This window comes from Aythya fuligula, chromosome 9 (assembly GCF_009819795.1).
Source record: "Aythya fuligula isolate bAytFul2 chromosome 9, bAytFul2.pri, whole genome shotgun sequence".
NCBI classification, from domain to species: Eukaryota; Metazoa; Chordata; class Aves; order Anseriformes; family Anatidae; genus Aythya; species Aythya fuligula.
The window spans coordinates 21,140,213-21,158,830 of NC_045567.1; the positions used below are offsets into that span (position 1 = coordinate 21,140,213).

The following is an 18,618-nucleotide window of genomic DNA, read 5'->3' on the forward strand; positions in this document are numbered from 1 at the left end:
TGCTGGCATAATTATAGACAAGCACAACTGGCAGGCTGGTACTGGCTGCCACCCAAGAGCCTCGCAGCTTTCCCAGAATCCTTCTCCTATTCTTTGTACGCTCAGCATCCAAGTTTTAATCCTCTCAATAATGTTTCATAAGTTGCTTAAAATATACTGTATCATTTCTGCAAATATTTCTAATCCACAGATTTCAGAGGGAGAGCAGACACTGGCTGACTTCTTCACTAGCTCTCCTTTCTCCAGCCTATGTTCCCTGTTCTTCACAGCGCCATCCCATAATGTGCTGGTCAGCAGGGTCCATCTGAGCAAACCAGAACAATTCAGTTCTACAAATCCATTAGAATTCGCACACTGCCATAACACAGCACATTAACACAAATTTACAAGTTTTGCCTGCTATTTCAGCTCCATTTAAAGCTACGCATTCAATTAAAACAGGGCGCTGAAGTTTCTTGTGGAGCTCAGAGTTTACTGAGATGCCAGCTATGAGAATTTAAACAAGTTTTGTTGACTGCATTCCCTGCAGCAGACAGAGTAAACACAAAAGAAGATGAGCCACTGCAGGTAGAGTGGATGTAGAAACCGAGCACAGTCCTTCCCAAGACCTCAAAGCAAAAGACCGAACAAAAGCTGCCAGCAGCAGCTCTGCAACCAGGAGGCACGGCACCAATCTGTTGCAGGCCACACTAGCGTTACCTTCTGTGTTTGGTTCACACTGGCAATAAAAAGCAACAGACTGATCCTCAATCTGGCACGAGGCTGCAATGCAAACTGTCAACAGTTATTACAAACTCACCCTAATATCTCTGCGATGCATTTGTTATGCAGGCTCTTATGCGAGGGGCTGCATTTTCTGTACATACAAGCGTTTAGAAAACAGCACAGGACTTAGGAAACATCCCTCAAATAGGTGTGTAATGAACAATTTTATCCAAGACTATGCTGTGGCACGTGTACCTGCAGTGACATGGGCACAAAACAGACCCAGAGGGCAGGAGGGTGAGCAAACACGAGCCCAAGCATGGGAATGGAGCTGTGTACCCGAATTCTGGTGGATCATCACTGAGATGCACAGACCAGTGTCAGGTAGTATAAATTCATATACATGTATCTCTGCCAGCTAGCTACCTCATGAAATTTGAAACTTTTTGGTAGAACAAAATGATCTCCCTTTATCTGTACATAAACTTAATAATCAACTCCTCATCAACAAATCATTAAATTGCTCGGTACTGTACCTGTCTCTGTTCTGTGCCAGTTAAATCACAACGCTTTGGGGATCAGAATTACAGCAGCATCACACACTGCATGAGAGATGTCCTTGTCTCTGGCTCAGGAACAGTCCTCCACTTCCCCATAGAGAATGAATAGGATACTACCACTACCCATATGCACAAGAGAAACATTTATTTACTACCACTTAATCACAGAACGATCATTTCACATCTAATTAGCAACAAAGGCCTGATTCTTACAGCACTGCCAGAGGCATTTTTCACTGCAGTTACTGAGGTTGATGAACGCTGGCAGCAGGAGAAAGCATCAGCCCTGCTGCAGCGATGCTTTCCGTTAGGCAGGTTTTTAACATAACTTTTGAGATCAGCCTTTTGCTTACCCTGAACGATCGATTCCGGCACAAAGTTATAAATTGATTAGCGAGGCATCGCAATGACAATTCAAAGACCTGTGGCAGTACTGAGAAAGAAAGTGTTTGCCTGTTCTGAGCAACAGGTAACAGCCCATGCAAATTAATTAATCCAAACTGGGAGGGAACAAGGTGAAATAACAGGATTAGCTTTGCCCATCTACTGTTTTATTTTCCAGTCTGCAAGTCAGGAAAAAAATAATAATTATTTAGGACTAAACAGAAGAACCAGAGGAATTTGGGCAGGACCAGCCCAACGACGTATGAAGCAGGACAGCGTTCTCTTCCTGCAAGTAGGTCAGAAAACAACAAACCTAATTCCAACAAAGAAACAAAAGCGATTCATTTACGTTTCATCTAAAGCTCATCCCCCTAAAACACAGTGGCACAAAAGAAGATTTCTGAAACGTGTACGGGAACAGAAAGCTACGCCAGAGAACGGGGAGAGCACTGCATCAGGAAACTACAGTAAGAGCCTGCTCCAAGCAGCTCCCTGCACGAGGCTCGCCGAGGAGCGCGGCACCCGCGGTTCCAGGCAGATGCCCCAGTGCCGAGCTGGAACGTGGTGCTGCAGCCCCGGAGGGCCTGGCAGCTGCAGGAGGGATTAGGTGCTGTCCTCTTGCTGCAATTTACAGCCCCACCTAATCCTAGCCCTGTACAGCAACATGACGCTTCTGCTATCATCTTACAGCAACGGTTTATTTTTTGCATAGGGGAGCGATGCCATCTACACTCCTGGCTGCATTTCTGATGCTATAAACCACCGCTTTAACTGCCTCGGCCAGACGTGAGTGAGGCCTGAGATGCTGCACGTGGCAGGCTGCAGGGCTCGAACCAACCCAGCTGGGGGGAGCTGGGGCACAGGGACCAGTCCTGGGGGCACAGGGCCCTGCTCGCTCACCCCACGGCTGCTCCCGCTCCCCTCCCATGCCTGACACTGGTTTTATTCCTATAGACTGGGGGGTGAAGCCTGTCAGTGCTGTTCCCAGGACATGTGCAGTGAGGGTTTTTCATGGCTCACTCTCATCCTCCCCCCCGTTATGAAGCGACTCCACTTACTAAGACTCTAGCTTTATTAGTGGATGGATTTCTTGTTCTCCAGTCATGCAAAACCCTCTCTACTTTGCCGTCACATTTTAATTTCCTTCTCATCACTGATTTTCCTCTGTTTATATTTTATTCTGTGCCCCGTAGCTAATGAATGTTGCTCTAGCTGAGCTCTGGCATAGCTTTTGCTGTTGCCTGGTGTGCGTTCTCTTCTTCCCCCACGTATTTATTTATTGATTTCACCAGGACACAGTGGGGCATTGTAACAAACTCAGTGGTTTTGCTTATGTGGCATTTACATGGCCCAGTGAGAGGGTACAGGACTTCACAAGTGACTTATCTTCTGTACTTGGGTGCTGTAACTTTGGGAGTTCACGTCACTGCATCGGGGACACAACTTGGAAAGGTGTGCAGAGCAGCTTGCCCATCTCACCGAGCTGGTAGCTCAGGCTCCTGCAAAAAGAGCCCTCTGGCACACCCTGCTGCATTTTCAGATGTTTTCATTAACAAGCCTTAACATCAAATTTTAATTTAGCAACTCAAAATTGCATTTGTGGCTCATATCAGAGTAAAAATTGTTTTCAGATGAGCTACACCTGTGGCTTTAACTGTCTCACAACTGGACAAGCACATCACGAGGCACGTCAAACCACTGGAGATGACATTGGGCTGTCATTTTTTCATCTGTGCTGGCTAGCTATCCACTGGGATCTCAGATTTCAGGATTGTTACTGAAAAAAAGTAATCAAAAGAGATAGGCAATCAGGGTTGCTTCTTTTTTTTGGCCATTGGTACATAAGCTAGCCGAAAAAAAGCAGCTTTTGGTCTGTGAAAGAAAATTGACATGAGCACTCTTTCTAGCTATATGCTCCGTATTAAAAGGTTTAAAGGACAAGGGTATTGTAGGATTCTCTGACAGGTATCAAAAATTAAGACTAGGAGCCACACAGACAAAATCCACATTGAAAGTAGGTGCACTGTATTAATGTTCTGTTGTTGGTCCTTCTGACAAACCTTCTGTTGCTTCCCTTCCCTTTGCAGGCTGGAATCATCCATGTGTTTCCACTACTTCATTCCTCTGTGCTGTTATGTTCCCATGGCTTCCCAGTTAATGGAAGCCTTGCAAGGGATCAAAACTGCAGATCCAAGACATCACAGAAGGTATAATGGAATTATCCTGGCCCATCCTTTTGGAGAAATGTTATTTTATTTCCTTTCCCGGACCTCACACTCCATCATTTTTTCTTCTTCACTGACAACCTTTCCCCTTCCACTATGCAGAGGGGGGCAGCAAGCCATTCTGAAGTTATTGTTTAATTTTAGTTCAGTTCAGAGGGTTTCTCATCATGGAAGTCCCACTTGCTGTGATAGTACATACAGTAAATGTTTGCACAGTGAATGGTTCCAAATGTCAAATGTAGCAGAATGATCTGGGAACATGTTACCAGTGAAATGATGGAAAACAATTCATAATGTACTATTCCCTTTAGAATATTATTTTTAGAATATTAAAAACCCCAAGATATGTTTCTCAGACTGTACAACGAAACACCCTTTCACACTCTTCATTTCCTGACTCATCACATTTTATTTTATTTTTTCTTAACATGTTACCCAAGCCTTTTGCCACCCAACACATTTTTTCCCTTAAAGATGATAATCACTGACTCATGCTTTCTGCAGAAATATGTCTTGTGCAATGGAAAGGAGGCATAAAGGAATTAGGGGAAGGAGGGAGAAGTCACAACTAGAACCCACCTCTCCAGCAACACTCCACATCTGGCTTTTGGCACCCTCCCCAACAGCATGATACTCACTAACAGTGTAAGACCATTGGGAGATAGAACTTATTTCCCTTTGTGTCTGTAAGAAGACTAATTGCCACCATGTAGAGGGCACCATTATTTTAACCCTGAATATATTTTCTGCACAAAGGGCTGCACGATCATGCCTTATCTCCTTTGAGGCAGAAACAGTGTTATTCTGCATTTAGCATCCAGGAGAACGTGATCATGAACAGACTTCTAAGACACATCAAAAAGCAAGTAATAATAAGTAATCCTAATTAACAAATTAGGCACACCAAACAAGCAATAAAAGTTAAATTTCAAGAGTACAGAAGTAGAGTACTGTCTCTGCATAAAACACACTGAACGAGAAGTATTCCCCCCACTGTCCCTTTTACCCTCCCAGCTCTCCACCTAACGCCACCAGGATTTCATTTTCCTACTTCTAGTTTCCCCTGTATTTAATTATTTTTCTTTACTCAGAAAATCCTTGTAAAGTCTGAGTGCCATTTATTTATGTATTTATTTCAACTAGTTACTACTTACCTCATCCCACTCTAGAAGGTAGCTGGTGATTTTTGAACCATTATCAATGGGTGCCTACAAACAAAAATAAACAGAAGGTGGTTTTGGGAAGAAGAGAAAACTACTTTTTCCCCCCTAGGCAAATGACTACAGTTTAAAGTGAAACCAAAGCTTGGGGTTTGCACACAGCTTGGCAACCTCTTAACAAGTAACGAGAAGAAGCTGAATGTAATGAAACACATACATTTTAAAAGTCAAGTCAGTGCACAGGGAGGGATTTGTCAGCATACAGTGAGTTCAAGTCCCTTACTGAAAAATGACCCTCTCAGCTTTCAGTTACTGGCTACAGTTATGTTCATTGTTGGCCAGCTGGTATTCTTCTGTTTTGTTGTGTGCCCAATCTGATCCAAGCGTTACCCACCTTCCACTGTAAGGTTAAGGAGCTTTTGGTCCTGTGCGAGGGTTTGGGTGGGAAGGGACACTCCGGTGCTGAGCTGTGAGTGGTGAAGCTTACTGGCTCTGAGCAGGATCCCTTTACTGAATTGTACATTGCATATACCCTGCAAATAGACACATTGACATGGGTTATAAGTTTGCTGACAGTTACAAGATGAGAAAGCACAGCCTTAGTCACAATATTTGACTACCAAAGCATCCATGATACAGTCGGTTAATGACAGATTACTCACAGAACAGTGGCTATCGTTACTCTACTTCACTTGGTACAGGTATGCAAAAAAAAAAAAAAGATTCACAGCAGAAGAGGAGCATTACAGCACTTTGTGCACATGCTCCCCTAGCCCACCGAGTTACCATCAGCTTTTCTTTCCACCACAAGCAACTGTTTCCTTGGCCATTGGCAGCCTTTCAAACACTGTGTTAAAATCCTCTTCAGAATACAACAGAAACCATGAAGTCATAGAAAAAGGTATGAACTTTAATGCCCTGCTTACACTTGACTCACACATACTGCATTCAGTGGTGGTAACTGCTAGTCTCCTTCCATGACTGCAAGCTTCTCCTACACAGCTGCAGTGTCAGTACTTGGTGAGCTTTATGGATTAAAGCTGACACAATAACAGGGACAAACACAGCTCAGAAACATTGCTCTGACAAACTAAAAATCTTAGATGTGAATTTGATTTCAAGCAATTCTCTATACATATCAGCTTAAAGGGGGATATACGTTACAAATACATGGGAAAACAAGTAGAATACATCTGAGCACCTCCTTGTGGTGCTTTTCTCTGAAAAATTAATGATGTTATTTTTCCCTTTCACATTTTCCGTGGAGCAAAAGTGCAAATTGGAAGTCAACGCAGAAAAAGTTCAAACCCTGACCAGACAATGACCTCCGGACTGGCTGTGCTATTGTGTGCTTGAATGCAGAGTTTAAGAAAGGGCAATTTCTAAATTTGTTTTCAGTAGATAAGAGCAATTTCTGTACAATGGCCACCTACATAGAATCAAACCTTTGGGGGAAGTTCACGAGAACTGCTGTAGCGCTGCTTTACAGATCACCTGTTAGCAGTCAGGAGTGAAAACAAATGCAATTAATTAATTGCGTCTGCATCTGGCAACTCTGTGCATGTGTGCCGGAAATCAGCATAGCTGAGAATCAAATGGGGAATACAACCGAATGAAAGTGAGTTTAACGAGCTTTTTCTGCAAGTCATTGAAAAACTGCATTTGAGTTTGCCAGTTGTGCTCAGCAGCTGAGGTGTCCCTGTCCATAAGCCCCCTGCTGTAAAACCTACCACCTACTACCAGGTGTAACGTCAGCTCTTGGAAGATGAAAGAAAGAAAAATGAGGGTTGTCGAATTAGGTGGCTCTGGAATTTCTAAGGCAGAGGCTCTTTGTGTGATTAAAGACTTCATTCTCATCCACTTTAGCCATAAAAGAGACTGACAGGCCCTCAAAAAAGAGAGCACCGTCATCTTTAAAACTACCAACAAGGTAATACTTGAAGAAATGCAGGATACAGATTCCGAGTGAAACAGGCTGTTCTAGGTGCCCAGGGCCTAATACAGCATCTATCTGTGTGAAAACAGAAGCCCTTAGAGATGCTGCCAAGGTTAAGGAGACCCAAGATGACGTGCTGAGTAATTGCTGGTCACATAAATTTCTTTACTTAGCAGATTTACTTCTTCATAGTTGTTAATACATAACGCGGTTTCAGCGAACAAAAAAAAATGTTGTAGAAAGCAGTCTGCTTTTAAACATTGGTTTCCTCCACTACAAACACATGCTGCTGTTTTTTTAAGTCTGACTTTTGTGTTTGGCAGTCACTTATTCTTTTTAAACAAAAGTTACAGCTAACTGTTCACAAATGATTTATAATTTGGCAAAAATGCAGGAAAACGCAGGGAACTGTAGGTAGGCAGAATGAATTGGTTTGGACGTTGGCCAGGATACGGGGGCAAATACCCCCCAACGCCCTTAAAAATCGCATGAGATCTCAACACTCCACTTTGCATGACTACCACTTTGCTGCTTGAAGCTTGCTTTAAAACTTCTGTTCAATTGCTTACAGCAGGAAGCTCAGCAGTGTTTTACAACTTTCTTCTTGCTACCATCCATCTGCTACTATGGCTGGGACTTCTGCCCGGCCTGGGAGCCCGAGCGGTTTATTTAGTTAGAAGAAGTTACTTATGGCCTTGAGAAGTTCATATTAGAGCTCTATTAGAAAATAACCCTAAAGAAAAAAAAAAAAAGCTGTAGTATCAGAGGAAGAAAGACTCATTTGGGTTGATTTTTCTCTCTTTTTGCTCAGAAGTGAAGTGCTTGTTCTAAAGCTTAACAAATGGTAACAGCCTTAATGGGAAAAAGCATGCCAAACATGGCCCTGGTCTAGAAAAACAGAAGGAAACAATAGACAGGAGTGAAAGGAGTTTTTTTAAGGATACCGAGCATAAGTGAACAGGATGTGAATTTTAAGCACTGGTTTGTAAGTAAAGCCTTTAAAAATGCAGTATGAGCAGATAGCGTTAAAAACAGCAGGAAGCAAAACTGAGAATGTGTTAGTAATTGGGCAACAAGCACAATTTTAGAAACAAAGAGAAATACGGTCTAAAAATATCAATATGGGACAGGGTGAACCCATTTTCGGGAATAAATTCTGAAATTACTATGGTCAGATGGATTTGTAATCAGCAGATTTACTTTACAAAGCACAGAATATTTATGAAAAAATATACCGGAGCACTTTCAGGTTTCCTAGCACATCTATGTTGCAATAAAAATGGCCAAATGCCACTTGCTTTAGTCAAATTTTGAACAAGGTTGAGGTGTCCCATTTTCTACAGAAGCACTTCAAGGCCCGTTACACATACATATGGAAATACACATGTAGGTGTCTTTTTTCCTCTTACTTCAGCCGTGACAATGATATGACAGAAATTGTATTGTTCAAAAAGCACTCTCATAACTTCAAATCTGAGATAAAACGCATCAGAAAATATTTAGGAGCCTCTGAAAAAACACCTTCAGAGGTAACCACAAGAATCTTGAGTTACACTTTAAAGTTAGACAAAAAAAACAACTTCCATGTTTATTTAATTGATCAGATTATATTTAAATGACATTCATAGTCACACTAACTCACCTGACATGATAATCTGTTGCTGGCCTAAGGTCTTTTAGGTTATATTCTAATTCTTCTCCACTGCAGAAAAGAAAGAAAAAAATAATCAATTAATTATGAAAAGGGGCATCACACTTAGCAGATCTCCTGATTTTCCAGTGACTAGTGACTCGAGCATATTATTACTTGAAAGAAGAAACAAAAATCCCAGCACAGAACAACAGCAGTAAACAATACACGAACAATTTGTCAACACACTTCATGTTTCTTCAAAACTTGATAAAGCTCCGTATATGTAACAGAACAGTAGTTATCATCCCAATTTGTAAAGTAACCTAACTATATTGGCTTATTTCAATGCTATCCTTAGATTTTGCTGACATTTAGATAAAGCTTGCCGTGTTTTTCAGCCCTCCCAGGGCTGAAGGGGTGCAATCAATACAACATTACTTTTGTACTTCTTGCACATGTATTAATTCAAAATACTTTAAAAAAAGTGTGAGCCAGTGGCTTCAGATGAAAAGGTTGTTTCTCACACAACTGCTTCACTGATGATCATTGCTTTCTTTTCCAGAGCCACACTCTCTGCGAGGACCGTGCCAAGGAGAGGTTTAATTAATGCTCTAACAGCCAGATATCCAGATCTCTTTCAACAACAAGAATATTACAAGAACAAAGTTTCAGGCATTTAAGGAAAAAACCAGCATATAAATTGTTAATTTTAAATCTAACCAACAAAAAAAAACACATTATTTTTCCTTTTGGTTCATTTGCTAGTAAATGAACACTACGCTTGGTCATACATTGCCGATTCTGTTAAGTATGGCATGGGCCAGTGCTTAGTAAGTAACAAGCATCTCATGTAAGTGCTTGGCTTATTCACAATTTTATTAAAATACAGGAAACAAGAAAACTCTCAATTTAGCACAAAGAAATATTCCACAAATAGTTATGGATAGGGATATAGGGATATATAGGGATATATCTCAAAAACATGAGAACAAAATCAGCCAAAAAGCACGCGCTTGCTGGGCTGCCAGAAATCCAGCAAAAATCCTCCTTTTTTTTTTTTTTCCTTTTTAAATAGAGTCCAATTCTCTGCAAATTCATTTTTTTTTCCCTCTGAAACGAGTGCACCTCTTTGCAAAGAGAATGTATCCAACACATTGCAGGACTTTCTTTTGCCTATAGTACTAACGATCACTGTTGGTCATGACGGAGTATAGTGCATTAAGCTGATGGCTGTACTCTGGCCAGCAGCAGGAGACAGATTACTACTAGCAGCTTTAAAACAGATGCACAACATTTCATAACCAGGAGAAAATGCGCAGCCATCCCAGCAGCGAGCACAAAAAGTACTTGAAAGTATCCTTTCCATTTTAGGAGCTCAGCAGAATACATTAACATATTGAGATAACTCACAAACAGCCAGTGTAAATATCAGAAACAATCAGGCAGCATTTCCCTGATTAATATTCTCTGTTTATATTCCCCAAGACAGTCCATGCAGCACACCAGGAAGAATACCCTAATTCACAGGACATCTGAAGAAAGGAGATAGTTTGGTCTCAAGAGGGAATTCCACAAATGCTGTACCACCTGGACTCTATTTAATGACATTTGTGAAGGATTAGCTATTTCACAATAACCAAGGTCACATCTCAAAACTTTCTACCCTAGTCATCATTAAGAGCAAAAGAAAGAAAGGCGTAACACCATATGTACTTGATCACAAAATGAGCTCAGAGGATCACTGAAAGTGGAGACAGAGAAATCCCTCAGAATTTTTACTTAAGACTGCTAAAAGCCAAGCATTCCAGATTTTTCTGTGGACTGATGTAGCCAGCTCATTGCCGTGCTCTTTCCTCAACTGAGTTAAGACAACATGAAGCAGCAGAGAACTCAACTTTCGCTTGTTAACTTTAAAAATAGCCTTTAATGTTCTGAATTCTGCAAGTCCACAGAAATCCAGTCCATTAGGAAGGCAGCTACCCCATTTGAATGGTGTACATGAAAGGGTTTTGACATTTACCACAGAAGTAACCTTTTCATCGCTAATGGGTGAGACAGCAAGGCATGCAAGATCTGCAGCGTGCTGGGGAGGCAGAAAGGGGAGGCAACGAGGGGCTTGGGACAGGAACTCCCACCAGATCAGCCTCCAGCTGCAGGCTCCTTCACAGCAAGGGGGTTGGACAGGATGGAGAAGAAATGAGAGGCTGCTGCAAATGTGCCCTTTTGTGCAACTGACGGGCATGCCAAGATATACCCTGAAAGGCTGAGAGAACTTATATCTATTGAAAACACAAATTGAGAGGTGCACAAGTGTAAAAATGATACTATTACCTGTAAATTATCTTGTATTTTCCATCTCTCCCTTTATCTGATAAGGCAACCTCGTAAGTACAGGTGTAAGGCAAACCATTGTTGTGTCTATCTGCATTTAAAAGGCCGGTGGGAGGTGACCAGGAAAGTAAAACTGTTCTTGCTTGAATATTTGTTACCTACAAAAGAAACAGAAGTTACTCTGAATTCCAAGAAAAACACCACCCTCTAAGCATTTGCCTTTTGTTCACATCTTTACAATCAATTTCTTGTAAACATGAAATTTCAGAGCTAGAGGTGTAAAGTCAAATATGGTCATCAACAATACAAAGAAAAATACAGGTTCATAAACTAATCTCTAACAGATGAGGAAGACAGAGTCCTATAGATCATTTTATAATCATTTTTCTAAAGTTTTTGTTAGTGAGATTCTCTAATAAAACTCCAGTGGCATTTTCAGTCGTCATGTTCCTTCTCACAATTTGAAACGGCAATAATTCAACTGCAAATAATTAAAAAAAAAAAATCAATCTGCAAAATTACCCTGACTCAAAAACATAGGGGATAACCCTAACAGAAGTTTAGCCCATCAATTTAAAATTGTATCACAAATCGATCACTGTAAGTCCTGACAAAGGCTGCATTTATGATCTGTGGTCATCACTGGGTGCAGGAGCCTCCAAGCAGACAACTGGCTATCTCAGAAAGACAGCACAAACCATTAATGTGCATCTTCTGAAAAACGTCCAGAGAAGATGCTCTGCAGCCTCAAGCTCTCTGCCACTAGCTCTCCAATTTTCACAATGAAAATGACAGCCTTTTCTTTCTGTACTGTCAAATGTAAAGATGTTTTTTAGGATAGTAAAACGTGAGTTTTTATATCATTTATTTATTTCTTATACACATTTCATTGGTTTTATCATTTTAAGGGACTCAATACACAAAGCAAAGCACTATTTCAGAAGGTGTGAGAGGAATGAGGCAGGTGCCCAGTTACACATTTCCTACTCTTTTCTTAAAGGTTCTGAACACCTTACCCATAAATGATGTGGTAACGAAGCATTAACATTAATTTGCTGCGTAAGTGGGCTTCCAATGAAACAGCTCAGACTCAAGTTTGGATTCTGTCTGAACACCCCCAGGAATGGGATGGAGTATCAGGGTTCAAGGCCTGTTTGTTTCCAAACCTGACACTCAGAGGTTAAAGATTTTCATTTACAGCAACACATTTAGTCTTGCCAGAAAGAAAACCTTTGTGGAACATAATGTGAAAAACAAGCTGTAAAGCAACAAGTTTTAAGTAGCATCAACCTTTTTTTTTGGTAAATAAAAAAAGATTGTGCATTCTTATATGAATTTTCATTGGACTTGTCAAATTTTTCTGATGCTATGAAATCAATGTTTACTTCAAAAACTTGGACCAATGAAAACTGATACCGGATTAGACAGCATATAAAAATCTTGAATGCATCAAATAAGACAAGCAAATTAAATATTCAATATAAATTTGTAAGTGAATTATGACAAAAGGGATTTAGAGCTGAAAGTCTGTATTTCAAATAATTTTGAATAGGTCATAAACATACATTACTACTACACCAGCTCAACCCATCAACACAAAGTTTCTTTTATTATTATGGAAATACGCTTGCATAATTGTTTTTCAAAAATTCAGACGGACTTGGAGCTTGAGGAATGATATCCTGCCAATGTTCTGTTGAAATGTTTTTCTCTATGACTACTCTCAAGGACACACGTATATATTCTGCATATGGTTAAAAACTCTGGCCTTTCATGAACTTTAGCAATCTGAAAACAGTTAGGTCTTTTAGAAGTTTCTTAAAATAAGAGAAAGTGCATTGTGGACTAACCACTAGAAAACATTAAGACTTGTATTCTGAAGGCAGTGTGCACACATTTCCATGCAATTTCCAAAGCCAGCTCCTAAGCACAGTGCTCCTCCAGATACCTGCAACTTCTCACTGCTCCGTTCTGCTGCCCTGCTTTGGTGGCATTAAGTCCACACCTACCGCTGATGGCAATCTTGAAATACAATCCTTAGCTGCACTGGGTACACAAAGCAAGCGGAGTAAAGCAAGAGAGAGTTTGTCTGTACGATAAAGTCAGAGAAGGCAAATTTATACACTCCCTGGGTATATAAGGCAGCACAGTCAGAGTGAACGCTGGGAACAGATTTATTTGCATGGCGTGAGATAAACCTATCTGCTGCTCACGGACTAACAGGCTCAGTATCATATCATGTTTACCAACCGAGGGTGCATCACCTCAAAATCTGATTTAATGGCCAAAGCCACCACTTCACCTAACTCCTACGTGGAGCAAGAAACACTCATTTTGCTATGAAAAAGGGCAGGTTAAAGAAATGGGGTTACGGTATGCTGAAAATAACAAGCAGGCTCTGGCAGGCCAGCTCAGTAGCTCTAACCTCCTTTTTTCTTGCCTACCCCTGGGGAAACAAGCACCTTTTGGAAGGTACTGAGCAGCTGAGCAGAACCGGAGCAGCACTTTTTGATGCTGTAAGGAACAGGACAGCTCATGTCACACTGCTGGGGCTAGGTCCCTATTGAACCTGCAGACATAAAAACCTGAAGTAGGAAACAGTTTACTGTTCACTTCTACTGCTGCCCTAAATCCATCCTACCGAAATACAAATAACAGAGCACCTTGTCAGAGGCTGGGCAGGAAACACGGCTTTTTTTGAGGTACCGCACCCTGAATCTCATCCCTAAATTCTCAGCATTCAGCTCTTCTGGCTTTGCCTTCTAGCTGAGAAGTAACAAAAGATTCTCCCACAAGGCGTTTTGTATATCTCGTGAAAAGCAGAGTTAATTAGTTTCTGAAAACTTCTCGGTTTACACAGTAAATGCACGCTTTATACACTATCAAAACTCGGTGGTGTAAATAATTATTTGATAAAAGCCCCTGGGAAAGAATCCCAACTCCTGCACTGCTTTAATAAGGTTACAAGACTGATGAATATCAGCCCTTCCAGTCTTTCAGGTAATGAACAATGTTTCTGTACAACTTTCATTATCTTTCAAATTCCGGGTTAGCATTCACAGGCATCGTGTGGTTTGGGGTTTTATTGTGTGTGTGAGAACTACACTGAAAGCAACATTCATTTACTCCCTTGAGGGCAATGTTTGAAAGACTTGGGGGTCAAATGAATGCACGGTTATTACTGGGTCGAGATTTTGCTTTTTGACTATGGGCCTAATCCTGCAATTTTAGGCAAAAACCTCTAAAATTAAATATGAGTTTCAGTGCAGAAGTCAGCAGGAGAAGGCTGCCCTTTGGAAAGCCAGACACTGCTTGAACCCTGATTCCCTGCTGCTGCAGCCCTGCCCCTATGCCCTGGGAGGTGCTGTGTCCTGAGCAGCTTCCCAGCCTCTCTGCCCCACTTCTGAGTGTGGGTTCAGGTTTCCCTTCCCTCAGCAAGGTGTTTGCTTCAGAGAGTGCTTGCTTGTCTACCACAGCATGAGTTAAAATAAAAACATGAAAGAGATAAATAAAAACATGAAATGTTTCTACTATTGAAAACAGGCTGCTTTTTGTGTGTTTTTAAGAAATCACTCATTTAAAAAGCTTGTTTACGTTGTGCTCAGAAAGGTGCAGCACATAGGGACACCTAGGCAAGCTAGATTAGAGATGGCTTTAAGTGACAGCATGGCCATGAGTCCCCTGCAGGCGCTGAGCATCCTCAGGATTTGCTCCAACAGCCTATCCCTCTGGATGACTTCACCGCTGCTCATACCTGAGATGGCTGCTGGAGTGGATGTACCACAGCCATATATGCTGCAGACACAGCACCCCTCCGCGTGCCACTAATTTACTGCTCTGTATCCTTCTTTAAATTGTGCCATTTCTTTCAGAACAGTTGCTTTTCTATATACACTTTCTTTCCCGTTCACATATGTATAAAGCTCACCAGAAAACATGGCCCAGTTTAATATTTATGCATAATGATACATTTCTTTCAGATATAATATTGATTATGTGCACACATAATCATTCATAGCAATTAATGGCTTGTGGTACTCCTCTGAGTTTAATTACTCACAAATGTCTAAGTTAGAGAGAAAGTAATAGATAATTCCCAGCATTCTTTCATTACATGTCATTAACATTGAACTAGGATGTCATATTTTAGATTTATTTTAAAGGTTCCTAGTTTTGAAATGATTTGAGGAAAATTAATTTTTGTCTATTGGTACTTTTTTGCTCTTCTCTACTTAAGTGCTCTGGCTGCCATAAATCTAATTACATATCGTGGGTCTTTATTTAGACCCACAGTACCCTTCTGGTTTCTCATTTGACACACCAAATTAGAAAAACATCACATTAAAAGGCCTTACAACCAGATTTATTAACAACCTTACCTGACCGTGGTCACACCCAACATCACGGTTATTTACACAGTGATTCAATTTCCATTACAATTCATGTGCTTTTATGGTTAAGAGAAACTTAGAGTATAGTAATTACCATTGAACAATAGAATTAGCTTAATTTAATCATGATCATAGATATAAATTGCTCATGACAAATAAAATTAAACCCAGGGGAAAGGGAGTAAGAGCTGTGTAAATCACCACAATGTGCTGGATTCCCCATGACACTGTTAATACTGGGAGCTCCCTGCAGAGAGCGACTGGTGCAATTCCTACAAATACCCTCAAGCATAAAAGATGCTTAAAATTTATTCCCACTGACCATATCCCTGTAAAATGAGATAGATATATATAGAGGCAACAATCTGTGAGGTAAAAATTCAGAGAAATTTGAAATCCCCAGTATGTTGTGACACAATCTACTTATCGTATTTGCTATTTTTGTACTTGGTATGTGGTAATTCTGGAATTTTGGATCACGTACCTGTGGCTTCTCCATTCCAGAAAGAATGTCTTGAACCCTTTTTGTTTCTGAATCATATTCTGAAAAACAGAGAACATGGATACAGGAAGAAAAATAAATCACTGAAATGAAACAGAAGTGTCAGCTACATCAACCATCCCTCAGGAAGCTGTGAACAGGACAGGCAGGTTACCTGCACATGGGCATCAGCTGCTTTGCTCGTGTGAATTTAAGGTATGCAGCTGCATAAATACTAGTTTTAACAGAGAAAAAGGAGGAAATGGAAAGGTTAGGATTATTTCTAGAGGTGTCCTCCACAATGTTATTAAGGGCTTTGGTTTCACAGAGCAGGAACACCCTCGTTCCAAGGACTGCCTGTGGAAGAGGCCTGGGCTTTCCACAGCCCCGGTGCTGCTGAGCCCAGCCCCAGTGTGACACCCAAATGTCGCTCCTGGCATCCTCCCGCAGCCACAAGGCCCTGCGACACCAGGCCTCTGACAGAGATGTCATCTCCTCGCCCTGAGCTTTAAAAGTGCTGGCAGAGTCTGGTGGGCACAGCTCTGGCAGCGGCTTCTCCTCTCAGAGCAACCGCATCCCACCAGGCGACTGGCACGGCAGCTCTTGTGGGGGGCCGCAGGACTGGGCAGGAAGCATTTCTCCCAGATTAGATGCATTAATTAAGCACAGAAAGTGACACAACAGTGATCATCTGGGCTGTGGAATCAATATTCCCCTCACCTTTTCCCCGAAAAAGCCTTGAGGTAAAGCATCAGCTTAGAGTAATGAGGTGACACGAAGCAGCTTTATTCCTTTTGGACCACAGCACTGAGAGGCCTCGCTTTCCACTACACTGTTCTCAAATGGAAAACTAGGAACACATTTTTTTTTCTTTTTCTTTTCTTTTTTTCAAATGTTAATGTTAAAGGTTTGCTAGCCAAAGCAGAAGAATATATTCCCCAACCCCCAAACAAAAAAAAAAGACACAAAATTTGGCGTAGGAAGCAAAAAAAAAAATTAATAAAGAAAAACGGGTAAGATCACTTCAACAGCCTTCCCAACTGATTCCCCCAAAGCCTGACCTACTTCTTGTAGCCCAAGAATGCGTCTTTATTTTTGTCTGTGACCTGCTTTAAAAAAGTACATCTTCTTTTTAAAAATTCCATCCGCCTGGCTGCCAAAAAATAAAATTGGCTGAACGCTGATGGCAAGGCTCCAGTGTAAATGCCCATCTCTCCTACAAGAATGCACCTTGGTGCAGAGAGGCAATGACAGATCTGCTGCTCCATGTATTCCTGGATTCCTTTTGGTCTCAGCCATTTGGAAAAGAAAATAATAGTAATAATTCAGAATAAGAGGAGGATAGCATGATTGCTTTTTTCCATAGTAGATAACCCTTAGAGTGTATTATAAAGTGCATAAACCGTCAGGGTTTAGCCAGCATAAGATAATACTGACTACACAGACGGACTAAATTGCTAAGGAAAAGTTTGAGATGCTGGTCCAAGTGAAAACGTCATCTAAATTGAGGGGGCTCAGGACTCAGGCTTCCTTTTAGCATTATTACAGATGCAGAACTGTGCCACAAAAGGCTGGATCCAGGTCTGGAAACTCTGGAGGTCCTGTAGGCTTATCTCGAAGGGATGTTAATAAGAAGCAGCTTCTGCAGCTACAGAATGCAACAAAAATGCTGCTACTATTCTATTGAAAGTTTATAGTTATTATGTCACCCTTAATTACAACCCCCAGAAGCTAAGCGTGAATCATTCTCAACCTTAAATCCCAAACATGTGGACTGAATTTTCTTCCCTCTCTCTGCTTTCTAGCAAGGATGCTATCTGTGGCACACTAAGCAGGAGAAGAAAATAAACCCCGGAGCCCAAAGAAATCTCACTTCTCTCTCCTGTGAAAAATGATCACTTTGTACAGTAATGAAGTCCTCTGACCCTGCCAGGTCAGGGCTGAAGGTTCAAATTGTTCAAAATACCGGAGCTGACTTTAAGACCTAAGGGAACTGGGTATACTCAGCAAATAAATAATAATAATTAAAAAAAAAAAAAGGTACCTCAGACTTCTCCACGAAGAGTCCAAATTTTTTGCTATTACCTCCCTAAGTATGTAGTGTGTTCACAATGAAGCCCTGAGTATCAGGCACACTGAAGCCTTGCATTAATAAGGACACGCGCACATTTATGTGCATAATGCGGACATTTATGTCCCCAAGAGTATATACAGAAACTGGAGATGGGAAGTTTTCTTCAAAGATTATGGGGAGAGGGAATGGGACATACACAAACCTAAGGTGACAATGTGAGCACGAAGAAATTAAGAGCTGAAGTTGATCCTCATGGCCCAGACAGCTTGCCACAACTATCAAAGACTAGAATAATACATATATGGGCAGGTGTTACATCAGATATACCCTACATTGATGATTTGCTGGTACCATGAACCATTTTACAAAAGCAACAACAAAGAATGAAAAGTTTATCATAAAAATTGCCCTTTCATCACTAGCTTTGAAAGCACTATACCATACGGAAAGAAAGATGTGTGCCTTAGAGCTCTGCACTGAACTAAAACAAAAAAAGATTAATAGATAATGCCATGTGAAAATAGCACAAGTGTAAAATAAAAGGCAGAAAGCAACAGATATGCACATTAATGACACATAAGAGCAGAGAATAGCTCAGGTTGGAAGGGGACCCAGGAGGTGATCTAGCCCATCCTCTGCCTCAAAGTAAGAAAAAAAACCACAAAACACCAGTGTAACTTTGTCCCAGGGAAGCACTTAACAAAACAGAAGCTACCAGCTTTGAGAGAGAAAGTAGCA

The 18,618-nt window shown here is 41.1% G+C and overlaps 1 protein-coding gene across 1 annotated transcript in view; it reads right to left on the minus strand.

Annotated features, from left to right (window-relative positions):
• The window catches only part of FNDC3B (fibronectin type III domain containing 3B), a 172,880-nt gene that overhangs the window by 50,311 nt on the left and 103,951 nt on the right, over nt 1-18,618 (minus strand). The window contains exons 7-11 of the mRNA XM_032193066.1: nt 15,810-15,868; nt 10,935-11,092; nt 8,613-8,672; nt 5,429-5,567; nt 5,029-5,082 (exon numbers count right to left, since the gene is read on the minus strand). Coding sequence (XP_032048957.1) covers nt 5,029-5,082; nt 5,429-5,567; nt 8,613-8,672; nt 10,935-11,092; nt 15,810-15,868 — 470 coding nt within the window. The remainder of the gene's footprint in view (nt 1-5,028; nt 5,083-5,428; nt 5,568-8,612; nt 8,673-10,934; nt 11,093-15,809; nt 15,869-18,618) is intronic.